At 43.1% G+C, this 13,067-nt stretch overlaps 1 protein-coding gene across 1 annotated transcript; it reads left to right on the forward strand.

The window, feature by feature from the left end:
* The first annotated feature begins 4,162 nt into the window (after positions 1 to 4,162).
* On the forward strand, positions 4,163 to 8,184 carry LOC147640915 (nonsense-mediated mRNA decay factor SMG7-like). The gene is made up of 5 exons (XM_086816602.1): positions 4,163 to 4,494; positions 4,599 to 5,222; positions 5,576 to 5,698; positions 6,093 to 6,292; positions 6,466 to 8,184. Exons 1-5 carry the CDS (start codon positions 4,420 to 4,422, stop codon positions 8,069 to 8,071), a joined length of 2,628 nt encoding a protein of 875 aa, XP_086672728.1. The 5' UTR covers positions 4,163 to 4,419; the 3' UTR covers positions 8,072 to 8,184.
* Positions 8,185 to 13,067: the final 4,883 nt, after the last annotated feature.

Consider the following 13,067-nt stretch of genomic DNA (forward strand, 5'->3'; position numbering starts at 1 on the left):
TTTTGTGATAAGACTTGTAACCTTTAGGGTTTCAGCCTTTTCACACTTTTTTTCCCCACCCTATATTGCTTTTGTCCATTCACACCGGGTCCATTCACACTCTCACACCCATACATTTTTCACTCACACTCTTGATTGTTAGGGGTTGTTCACACGTAGTTTAGTTGTTATGTGGTTTGGGGGATTATTCATGCACATTGGTGAGTTGTGAGCTTTTTTCACACATTCTGGGATTTTTCATGCGTACGAGGTGTCACACGTGTTGATGCATTATATGGGCGTGTTCATGTGTTATGTGTGTTTTGTGCATTGTTAGCCTTGATTCATGCACACTTTGGCATTTCCAGCATTTGTTTACAGTATTCATACTTCTACATCTAGCAATGTGGGGCTTGGTTCTAGAGGTAGAGTCTTCCAAACTAGTTCTCTACGGGTATGTCTAAGGCCTGGGGCAAAGTTTGAGGATCCCTCAGTGGTTCTATAATTGTAGATACGGATATGTCTAAGGTCTTGGGCAAAGTCTGAGGATCCCTCAGTGGTTCTATAATTGGCTCTAGGATACGCTCATGCGGTTCATGGTTCGTACTAGACCACTTTCTCTAACATTGCTCTTAGTCTACACCATATTGGGGAATATGGGAATTTCCCACAAGTTTGGGACACGTGGTCAAAAGTTTGGATTAACCATAACTTGAACACCACTAATCCAAAATGAGCGCTTTATAGCTCTTTAGTTTCCATTTTTCAAGCGCTTTCAAACGATAGGTCATATGATAGGGTTTTGAGAAACTTACAAACATGTTATCCATGTCCTCTTTTTTTAAGTATTCAAAAATGGAAATTGGGAAATTCCCAAATTCACTAATATGGTTGTTCTAATTTAGCCTGTACCTTCCTCCTAAGTTCTTGGGCTTGTTTCATTCTCTCTTTCTCCAACACAGGGTTGGAGTACTCCTTGAGTTTCTTTGGAAGATTTTCATAGTCTTTGGGTTTCTTTTCTTTGGTCTAAGTGGGTTTGAGCAGGAGATCCTTGGTTATCTTGGTGGCAAGGGAGACAGCTTTGGGAGACAGCTTTGGAGCTCTCATCCAAACCACTTTCGGAACCACTTTTGATGGTCACGACGTTGTTGCCCTTGATAGACGACTGATGGTGCAATGCTTTTACGTGTTCTCTTCAAGGTCTTCTTCTTCTTAACCTTTAATTCTAGTTCATTGGCCTTTTTAGGTGCTACTATTGCTCTTGGGGCTTTTTTGCTGCTTGCTTTGAAGTTGAAGCTTGTGTTTTTTGCTTGTTGGTGGGCGACCTTAGATGTTCCTTTGGCTACTGCCCTTATCTTGGCTTGGAGCCTTTTTGCTGCTTGCTTTGAAGTTGAAGCTTGTGCTTTTTGCTTGTTGGTGGCGACCTTAGATGTTCCTTTGGCTACTGCCCTTATCTTGGCTTGGAGCCTTGTAATTTGGATTAAGGGAGACCATGTATGTTTGACAGGTTAAGGCTCGTCAAAGTGGAGTTATATGCTTCCACCCACAAGGAAAATTGTCACTCTGTTGGGAGAATCCTTGTAGGCATGGTCGAATTTGCACTTATAGCATGTGCCCCCATAAGGAATTACGTTGGGGTTGGGCACAAGATTCAGAGTGCTAGGAGCAATTGGGGGACTTTGTGCAAGGTCTTTGTGAGTGCACTTTGCAATATGGTGTGGGCCTTTACATCCAAAATATTGGATTAATGGCATGTGTACCAGATTGTTCAAGTCTCTTGCTATTTGTTGTACCATGGCCTCAAACAAATAGATGTAGTCTTAGTCAAGATACCCATAGGGATCATATTGTTGCTCCTCATATGGGTCTTGTTAGTTATAAGACTCATAGCTCTCTTATTCTTGGGTTTTTGTCTCTGCGAGTAGGGTCACTGAGTACTATTGTACTAGTGTAGTTCTTGGAGGAACCAACTGGGGTGGTAGTACTGAAGGTGTGGAGGAATAACCATACTACTTATGGGGGTATTCCAACATACACTCTGGGTCTCAAATAGTCTTCGAGCACATGAGGTGGCCGGATTGACCACCACCAACATTTGGTAATGAAGGAAAGCTAAACAAAACTAGCTATATCCCCTAAAAAATCAAAATATATGCAATCTTGTCTTCCCTTCATTCGGCAATGAAGGAAAGTTAGACAAAACTAACTATATCCCCTAGAAGTTCAAAATACACACAATCTTGTCTATGTATGAATGTTACAACCTGTTCTACCCTCTTTTGGATTCTGGATTCCCACAACCTAGAAGAAAGAGAAGCAAGCTACAACCATCATTAGGGAACTTACCATGCATCCGAGCTCAGGACTCCGTAGTCGATCGTGCTCAACCGGTGGTTGCCAACTCCTAGTTCCATTGCATTCTATTTCACCATAAGGAGGGTGCTCTACTTTCTGAAAGGACTCACATCTCTCTCAACTCACCACTCTCTCTCTCACACAAAGAGGGCAAGGAATATGCACCAAGAATCAAACATTATTTACTCTCAACTCTCTTGACACACACACATAGACAAGAGAGAGCAAGTAGAGAAGAAAAAGACTCTATTGGCACAAAGGGGGATTGTGTCTTTCATTATGAGAAAAGTGACTTATATACAACTCGCCCTTATTCACACTCGGGCACCCAAAACTTAAAAAGTTATTAAAACGCCTAGACACTAGCTAGTTGTTCTCATATAATATTACATTGATTTATACTGCCCTTTCATGACACTTATTTTGTTGCTCTCTAATGTGGCGGAGAGTGCCTAGTTAACCGAAAATGGGGTTAACAATGAATTATAAGAGACACCTATGGGGATTGATAGGATGCTAGTAGTAATACGATTTAAAGGAGCTAACGTAAATAAATTTGCTGAACCTTGCACATGGATGAGAAGAGATGTCGACATTATGTATTCTGTTGTCATTAGCGTCAATGGTTGTGTTATGACAATGATTCAGCATGTGTTAATGGCTCAAGAAGCCTGGCTAGTTGTAAGGTCTAAATATGAGACCACTATTAGACAAGGATTCATAACCTTCAGAATCGGCTTAGTTTGAAGAACATTTACGATGAAGAAGCATTGGATCAATTCATCTCATGAGGATCAAGAAATTGTGTGACAAATGGTGGATATTAGGATTATAATCACGAACTAAGATCTTGCATATAGGTGCATTAGGGTCCTACCTTGAAAGTATGATGGTGGATATTAGGATTATAATCACGACCTAAGATCTTGCATATAGGTGCATTAGAAGAGTTCAGTGCTATACTTCTCGAGGAGGAGACACGTTAAAGGTCATGAGATGGTGAGGATATAATGTTCTCCACTAGCACAAAGAAGGCAAGGGTAAAGGCTCAGATAATCCCTCATAATGTTTGAAATATAATAATTTCACTAAATAAGTACTTACAAGGTTTTATCACAACCTAGTTAATTGGCCGTGCAAGTTGCCCTTATATTGAGTGCACCCTTTTTGTGTAGCTCCAAGTTCCATGAGTATTTTAATAGCATCATGATGACGTTTTTGGCCAAGTTTATGTACAATTCTCTATGGGATTGTTTTTGTGTAGCTCCAAGTTCCTAGAGTATTTCAATAGCATCATGTTGATGTTGTCGGCCAAGTACAATTCTCTATGGGGCTGTTTTTGGCACAACCCAACCTAGGCCTAAAGTTTTATAAAACAACCCCCTAAAGTTTTTTTTGGGAACATAGAATAATTATATTAAGATCTTAACAACAGTTATATACTAGAACTAATTGTACCACTTTCTTCACAATTCAACAAATTGCATAGTAAGTCTCATCTCTCATCTTCCCAAACAAAAGAGGATTGCTCCCAAGAGACATGACAGTCTAACTGCATACAAGCTATCATAATAGACTCAGTAGTACAACCTTTTGGAGTTTGTTCCTCCATACACTCCCCTTTTGTCCAAACCTTCACCACTGGTCTCCTGCCCCATGGGGTTCTCAATGAAGGGATTAAATGAACGTCTCTCTGGCCGGGGAGATACCTGTACTACAGACTAGGATTTCCTAGCAAATATTGCTATGTGGGAGGGTAATACGGGGCACTATGTGAGGGCAAGACCTCTCAAGTTTGGGCCAAAGACCAGATGGTATTTGAAAGACAACCCCCTAAAGTTTTATGACGGACAAGGCCTAGTTGTAGTGTTGAGTTGGTGGGTTGAGGTGCTTCCATATGTAGGAACCTCGAGAAGCCCTCGGGTGGTGGTGGCCTTGGATACCTGGATCTGTTCCGAAATGCGCGCTACCACCATGAGGTTGCCACCGAGAAAAACGCAAAAACATGCAAATGACCATCACAGGTTCTCTTATAGTCCAGCAGTGGCCTCATCAGCTACGGCGTGAAACAACGGTGGCTCGAGCATGGAAGGCCCTCCAGCACCAGCACCATCACCATCACCAGCACCAGCACCAGCACCAGCCGAAGCTTACGATCAGGTAAAACACAGAGCCCTGGCAAACAATTCCAGCCTTTTGCAATTCTCTTGCCCTTGGTTGCCCTTCACCTCTGTCTCTGCTCGTAATTTTGGTGGTTATGGCAGATCTTTAGGCTTGAGCGCAACCTTCTCGCTGCCTCCAAAACCAAAGGCCCCTTCGACCCGGCCGTCCGCCGCCTGCGAACCAGCATACGAGATGGCTATGAGCTCCTCATCCTGCGTGACCTTGCCCTCTGCGAGTCTTTTGAAGTTGCGCAGGCCCTATGGCGCCTCCATTACCGTGAAATCGAAGGTTTCCGAGTCAGGATCCGCAGGCTTCTCACTTCTAAAACTCCTGCTGAAGACAATGCGGCTATGGGGGGTCGTGGCAAGAAGAGAAAGAAGGGCAACAAGCATGAACCTCTTCTCCGCGTCCTCACCTCCTTCAGGAGTTTTCTTGGAGAAGCCTCGGGCTTCTTTCATGGCTTGCTCATCAAGCTCAGGCTCCAGCATGGACTCGCCTCGTCGGTCGGTAACACAGAAAGGCTCTCTGCTGAGGGAGATCTCACTGAGGAGCTTCGCCGGTGCATGGTAACATGCCATAGGATTCTCATTTACCTTGGCGATCTGGCAAGGTACAAGGAGCTCTATGGTGTCATGGATGTATCTGTAAGGGATTGGAGCGTGGCAGCAAATTACTACAAGCAAGCCGCTTTTCTGTGGCCTTCCAGTGGAAACCCCTACAACCAGGTCTGTTCAGCAGGTACTAGGTACTTGAGACCTGCCGCACCCCACAAGCACACGCCTGTGCATTATTGCTGGCAAGCTGCTTAGATGCCTGTCCATTCAATCTGCCCAGGTGCCTGGCCATGCGCATCATCTGAGCTCTTAAGTTATTCAGATGCTTGCCCTTGTGCAGCATCTGGTGGCTCAGATGTCTGCCCTTGTGCAGCATGGCTGGTAACCCTGTCTAGTCGCAGGCAATGTCACCGGCCATCTAATGTGCCGTGCGCTGGGTGGACAGGTCTGGATTTTCCTTAGCTCCTGCCATGTGTAGATGTAATGTTGTAAATGAATACACCTAATGATCTGTCTCATCGCAGCTTGCTGTTCTTTGTACATACTGTGGAGACAGTCTTACGGCATTGTATCTGTACTGCCGAAGCCTTGCTGTCAGTGTACCTTTTGCGACAGCTTGGGATAATGTGGTTCTGCTATTTGAGAAGGTGAGACTCCATGCCTGCTGTATAAAATGCACTTGATAAGGTGATAGCAGTGTTGCGTATATGTGACCTTTTCATCAATGTAGCTGCCCTTGTCTAAGGTCTCGTGCTTGTAATTGTGTGATAGATTTCTTCTCAAAGCTGTTACGTGCTAATTAGTGGCATCAGTACAGTTCGTCACTTGCATAGATGATATCTTACTGGCTCCACAGGATGCCTATCAATTGTGCATAAAAAGTGTTGATAAGAAGGCCAGAGATCAAAGAGGAAAGGCCCTTTGATTGATGGAGAAAGACCCGTGACTGAGTGCTGAGGGGGCATCTAACCAGAGGTTAATTGAGTTCTGAGGTACTTCTTTTTTGTTGATCTGTCTGATGGATGTGTTGGTTCCTGCCAGAACAAACAGCACCTTGCGCAAGCCTGTCTTCCTCAAAGTGATTGTGATAAAAAAAGTCGGGGTGAGACAACTTTGCCAACAAACTTGCATGGTTTTGTGATCGAGCAAGATCTATGGTCGACTTACACAGTAGGAACGTCTCAGGGGTTGTTTGTAATGCATTTCATCGAGCTTGTTCGTATCCTTCTGACTCAATCAAGGTGTGAACTAATATGCCATCATCACTCTTCTGTTATTGTTTCTCACATATAGGCCATCACCTAGTATACGGAACTCCAAGATGTAGAATCACATGGACTAATTTCTAAATTTTAATGCTTAGGAAGATACTTCTTTTCTCCTGATTCCTTGTTGACTTGTATTATTATGCCAGTGCAGACGAGCTTGACAAAGCTATTGATGCAACTGAGAGAAAACTCGAGCAGTTTCTTCATGCTGAACTTGATGCAGTGAATCAATCGAAATCTTTCAGTAAGCTTGCAGGTAGAACACCGCTTGCTTTGCAAGCAATTACGGTTCTCATCTTCTGTATGCATCATATTATTGGACAGCCAAACCTGATGGACCAGGATCATGTTCTGAGCAGCGGTTTGAAGTTTGCCTTCAGGTTTGTTTCTGTATTAGCAAAGGTGGCTAAAGAAGAAGAAACATGGTCAGCCTTTCCGGTGGCAGTTATCTTCATGGAATGGCTTGCAAGCCAGCCCAAAGCACTTCAGATAACTGAAAGAGAGAAGGCTGCAGCATCATGCTTTTCAGAGTTTTGTGAGAGAGTCATTGTCCTTGATGTCACCTTAATCAGCAAAGTTGCGGTGGATGATCTGTGGGGGGATACAAAAGTTTCAAGAAAAGATGATCTTTCAAGGTTCTCCGATAAGGCTCAATGGGAGGATCATGAACTTTTAGGGTTTATTCCCCTTGCACCCACCCATTTGAACTTGGATTTCTCAATGCAGCTTCCAGGGTATGGGGTTCGTGATTTGGCAACATATTCTTGTTGGAAGCTTCGATACACAGAAGCTTTGCAGAAGTCATGCAATGCATCTGGACAGAGTACTTCTGGCTGCCTGCTGAAACTGCCTGATGCAAGCCACCTCAGACTAGCAGCAGAAGAATCCACTGTGGGGGTTAATCCCACACCTTCATTAAAGGAGTGGATTGAGAAAACATTCTTCTCTACAGAGGTACTGTCTGACTTGGCTCGTGCTAAACATGTGGAGGTCCAGTGCAATAGGATAGATGTACACTTGCATGGTGAAGCGGTTTCTACTTCACAAGCTCTTGAAACTGCTGGTTTCAAGTGCCCTTCTGATCCTCCAGGCGATGTTCAAAGAAGCTCTCAGATTAGCGCATGGCCATTGCTATGTGAAGAAGAAATGATAATGCACTCTGGTGAGCACTTCTTGGAAGAGTGCAAAGACATGGACAAACCGATGTCCATGGAAGCACCACAGGTGCTTACAACAGGAATTGTAGTAAAGGTTGATTCAGTCTCACCAACAAAAGCCAATACAGTAATGGTTGAAAGAGCACCTGATATCAACAGCAGCAGAGGACTGAATGATTGCGATTGTGGGGAAAGATCACGGATATTTGATGTTATAAGACATGACCCTCCACACCCATCTATGATAAGGATAAAGACTAGCAACAGTTTCCATAATAGAGAGGGCGAGAGAATCTTAACTTTTGGAACTACAACAAAAGGTTCAAATAGGGATTTGTCAGGAAATTATATGGTGGTCAATTCATACATACATGAACAACAGCCCATTCCTCTCGAGGTGTGCTTTGATAGCATCACACATGTGAAACGACAAGGGTTTATGGAAGCTATCACCGGTTCAAGATCAAGACACTCTTTGAACTCTGCTTTCAAAATGAATGCAACAGCATTCAGGTATAATGGACTGATCACTTGGAACAATAAAGCGTATGAATCACAGAACCCATTCGTGTGTCGGTTGAACAAAATGTCGTGATGTTTGACAGTTCATCAATCTGTGTGTTGCACTCATATTCCAACTTCACAGTGTTGTCTTGTTCCCTTACTGAGATGGGGTTACATTCAATATAGTCACTGTTCCATTTCAAATTTCTAATGGTCCAAAAATAATGGGATTCTCTCCATTTCAAATTTCTATTGAACTTACCCATATATATAGTCTTTGTTCATAAACCGATGGTATATTTAAGGCACAAATAACGTTAGCAAGAACACCAGATTGGGTTCCAATCCACCCTCTCAAGGGCACCCACCTTGTAGGTGTACTTGCAACTTATCGGTGTATTTGCTTTATTGCTTGCAAGAGAATGAGTACAAGATTGGCTGGCTTTGCTATCCCACGGGGACTAGACTTCACTGAAGATATGGACCTGATTTGGACTAATCTATGCCGTCCCTTGGGCTGCGGGCTGCCTTGATGTGCTGTCCTTATTTGTTGCTCTGGCTGGCCCTTCACAGATGCATTTTTCTGTAAAGATGCTGTAAAGGTCCACCCTATTCTCCCGTGTTCAGACAATACACAATGCTCACTTCAGGTCTTTCACTCAAGGGTGCACATGGGCTGTCCATAGCCACCATGGCCCCTAAATGACCATGGCTAGTGACCACAAGACAATGTGACTTTTTTTTTTTTTTCAACTGGCCTTAGGCCCAAAATCCTCCCATAGTTAACCAAATTTCACCGTCCGTAGACAGCCACCCGTAAGCGCTTATTTTACCACTTGTAGGCGATGCCGCCGAGGAAGCACCAAGGGGACTTTTGAACCCAAGACGTCTTGGTCCTAGGCAAACACCTTCACCACTTGAGCTATCACCTCATTGGCAAGACAATGTGGCTTTTACACATGGCATGGCCCATTTGCTCGGGACTTGGACAAGGACTTGACACTTGACTTGGCTTTCTGAGAAACCCAACCATGCGAAACATGCGGAAGCTTACAAGTGAGGATTATACTTTGATAAATATCTTTCACCCCTTAGTTTTTGACGATGTATAGTACAATGTAATGAAAATAAAAGTGCATAGAGAGAAGAGAGACAATAAAAAGTGTTGGGTCTCAACTACCCTTTGAAGTGTCCCCACTACATATGGTGTATTTGCCTTATTGAATGAGTAGAACTAACTTGGAGACCTTCACTTGGCTTAGACGTCTTTTAGCCTGAAGATGACCCTTTATCTTCACTTTCTACCTTGCCTTCAGCAGCCTTTTGCTCCTCCCTGGCTATCTCAACCCTTGAACCTTGGCTCTTGTAGTGAGTATAAGATGATTGATGCAAAAGATAGATTCACTTATATAGGCCATCCCATATGCTAGTCGGTTGATTTTGCTGTTGTTGGCCTGCTCACGAATAGGGAAAATAGCATTTAATTGCCATCGCTTCACTCGTGTGCTGCTGGGCAGCCCTTGCTGTTGGTTGATAGTCCTCTTATTGGTTGACAGGGGGCTGGCCTATGGCTAGCCCCCATATCCATGGACTCTTTGGTGGCTCTTGGGCTGACCTTTTGATGGGCCATGGACTGCCATAAAACTGGCAGTCCGAGCAAAGCCCGGTCCACCTCTACATCATTCTAGAGGCATACACAGATGTGCGGAACATGCATTAACTTCATGTGAGGGGGATGCACACCTGACCATGACCCTCTAAAGTGGATCCTTGGATGACTTGTCGCGAGCAAGGGCTCACAAAGGGTTAGTTACCACTCCAAGTCTTACTGCACAAATATGTCCACGTGGCATCGAAGTGCGGTATGCACGTGACATCGAAGTGCGGTATGCATGTGACATCCCCTTCTGCTTAACTTGATGGAAGCTCGTCTCAAAAATGGCGGATAGTCTTCAAAGATGTTCTTGTCAAGCCAAATTGCTTCATGCATTCCTTAGTTCTAAAACTTCATGAGGAGCTAACGCTCTCTAATGGCCAGAGTCATGCTTGAAAGGATGCAACAGGATCTATTTTGGAACCATCACTTCAGCTTCATTGACAATATCAGGTTCCAGTTGCATCTTGGACATCTATGGGAGGAGGTTTGGCATATTGCTTTAGCCAAGTGACATGAAACACATTATGCATCTTCTTTAGAATGTGAAAAAGTATGAAACTCCAAAATGACAACTTTGGGCATTGCTTGCCCACTTGTTTCAACCTTTGCTTCATAATCTTGAGATATACCCAATCCCTTTAAGGGAATTTCACATTCCTTTTGTCCTTGTTGGCCTGCCGAGTATAGGCCTTGTGCTTTGGCCTACCCATCCTTCACAGACTCTAAAATCTCATGGTGAGACTCTGTGATTAGCGTCGAGAAATGAAGACGATGTCATGGTCAACAATGACGATTCTTCCACACACTGCCTCATACGAAGTCTTGCCAATAGTTGAAGAAAACGAGTCATTAAGAATAACTTGAACAAAATGAACATATTGTTCCCACTTACCTTGCTGATCATGGACATAAAACTTCAGGACATTGAACACCAATTGATTGTAAATCTCTATTTGGCTGTCCATTTGTGGGTGGAATGCACGGGCAAAATTTATCTTAGTACCAATATTATCCAACAATGCCCTCCAAAAATGACTCTTGAACTTGGCATCACGATATAATACAATGGTCCTAGGTATGCCACCAATCGGGTACCAATGTTGTATAAACAACTTCACTAACATCTTTGGTAGTAATATTAAGCTTGCAAGGAATAAGCATAACGAACTTGCTAAACGATTAGCAATCGTCAAACACTGTGTGTTACACTTACTTGGACTAGGAGGCAAACTTGTCACAAAATCCATATATATATCTTGAAAAGGGCTGTTGACAATCGACAATGGTTGTAACAAACCTGCTTTCTTTCCATGCGACGCTTTCACCTTTCGAAAAATTAGACACTGTTGCACCTAAGTGAACACATCCCACCTCATTTTAGGCCAGCTGGATTGCCTCTCTATCTTCTCCAACATTAAGTTCATGCCCCTATGGCCAATGATAGTGTAATGGGGATCATGGAGAATAGTTTCCCTGACTGCTTCAAGATGCAGAGTCAACTTTTGTAGAAAAGCCAATCATCTCATACCAAGAAATTGTAGCCATTTACATGATAGTGATGTGTGGACGTTGGACTGGGACACTTTTTCCCTCCTTAGGAGGTTTTTTTCCCCCGAGCATGTGCACACACTCTTATGAGGGTTGAATTGACCTTATTATGTCACTTCACTTGTGCTTCACTCATTCGCATCAATCTTTTTTGAGTGTTGTGCTTCTTTCTCTCTCTACTTTTTTGTTGCATCTGTGTGTGTGTTGCTACCTTTATCTCTACTCTAACAATCATTATCAGAGAAGGTTCCCTTGGTTCTCACCCCCTCATTCATCACCTCCTCAATCTGCTCTTCTGATTGTCTCAGATTGATCTATCCTCTTCGGTGATAAGGTTACTCTATATTGTGTTGCTAAACGATTGAGATTTTTGCACCTTTTGTGCATTTTTGAGCGCATTTTGGGGCTCGTTTACATGCTGTAAGGTTTTCGCAGACATCCTCGGGGTATCAAATCAAACTATCTTTGTTCGATTTTAGATTTTCTACACTATAACAATATATATTTGGTGTGAAGGCAGGGCCGTCATCGTCATTTCGTCCTCGTTGACATTCATCATCGTCGACATTCGTTCATCGACATCGCATCTTCGAGCTCATCATCAAGAGTTTTGTCAGCATCGTCATCATTGTCATCGACTTTTGCATCCCTGCCAATAACATTTCTACACTTTATTTACACTTTGCTATTTTTCATACACTTTGTAGGTTTCTTCATCTCATCATTAGTGATGTACTAGTAGCCATCTTGGTTGTATTCAGTGGGCATTCACAATACATGTAGGTTGTCAAGATATTTGCATTGTGTCAAAGATTTGTTATTTGCAGGCTGAAATGGCAGACAATGACATATTTGGGATGCTTTCCACTGATGATAAGCTTGACGGGACCAACTACCCGTTGTGATCCTATAATATGCATCATGTATTGGTTGCCAAAGGGATTTGGAATGTTGTTATTGCCATTGAGGCATGCCCTACCTTGCCAGCGTGCAGTATAGTACACATACTTTAGATGGTGATACTAGTTCAGATGTAACTGTGGCATATCCGCGTCCACACCTCCCAGAACAAAGCAAGTTAGGTGGGATGGCAGGGTTGCATATACACATGGATTGGTGGTACTTTTCATGAAAAGAAGCATTATTCCATATGCTCATGTAAAATTACCAAGCACGCTTTGGATGCACTTGTTGTGCTTTACTAGGTGCGAACGAGGCATGAGTGTCCTACTTGCACAAGCAGGTAGTATTTAAGAAGGCTTAATGTATGAGTTTCTCACAAGGATCAAAGATCTTAGAGAGCAGCTTACATGTATCGGTGTGGCCTATCTAGATATTCATTGGTGTCTGTACTGTTCTCATGGCTTCATACTAGGGTTTTGCATCCACACTTTGGCTCTAATAAAGGGTAACCCCAATGCCCTTATGTTTGGTGAATTAGTTGTAGTTCTCTTACAAGAAGATAAATCCTAGCAAAAAGGTAAAGGCAAAGCTTTCTCTTAGGGACGCTACAAGCTAAAGGTAGAATCAACCCATTCTTGTAGCAAGGATGCCGAGAAGGGGGTTGATAAGCCTAAGAAGAAAAGCGAATGCAACTATTGTCAGGATGCCTGGCTATTATATCAATGAATGCATAAAAAATTGGAGAAGGGGAAGAGAAAGAGTCAGGCATGGCTGTGGTTGCGGCTGGGCTGATACATCAGCACTAAGAGGAGTTGAAAAGAAGGAGTTAGCAAACTTTGTACATGATTATTGTGTGGCATTGTGCACTGTAGTTATGACCCTTCTGTCCATAATGTATTCATGTTAATGACATATCATCATGTTTGGATTTTTGATAGTGGTGCTAGCAAGAATATTACTTCTTAGCATGATTTGTTTT

Source organism: Cibotium barometz, chromosome 2 (genome assembly GCF_041138505.1).
Source record: "Cibotium barometz isolate CiBa-2024 chromosome 2, ASM4113850v1, whole genome shotgun sequence".
In the NCBI taxonomy this organism is placed as follows: domain Eukaryota; kingdom Viridiplantae; phylum Streptophyta; class Polypodiopsida; order Cyatheales; family Cibotiaceae; genus Cibotium; species Cibotium barometz.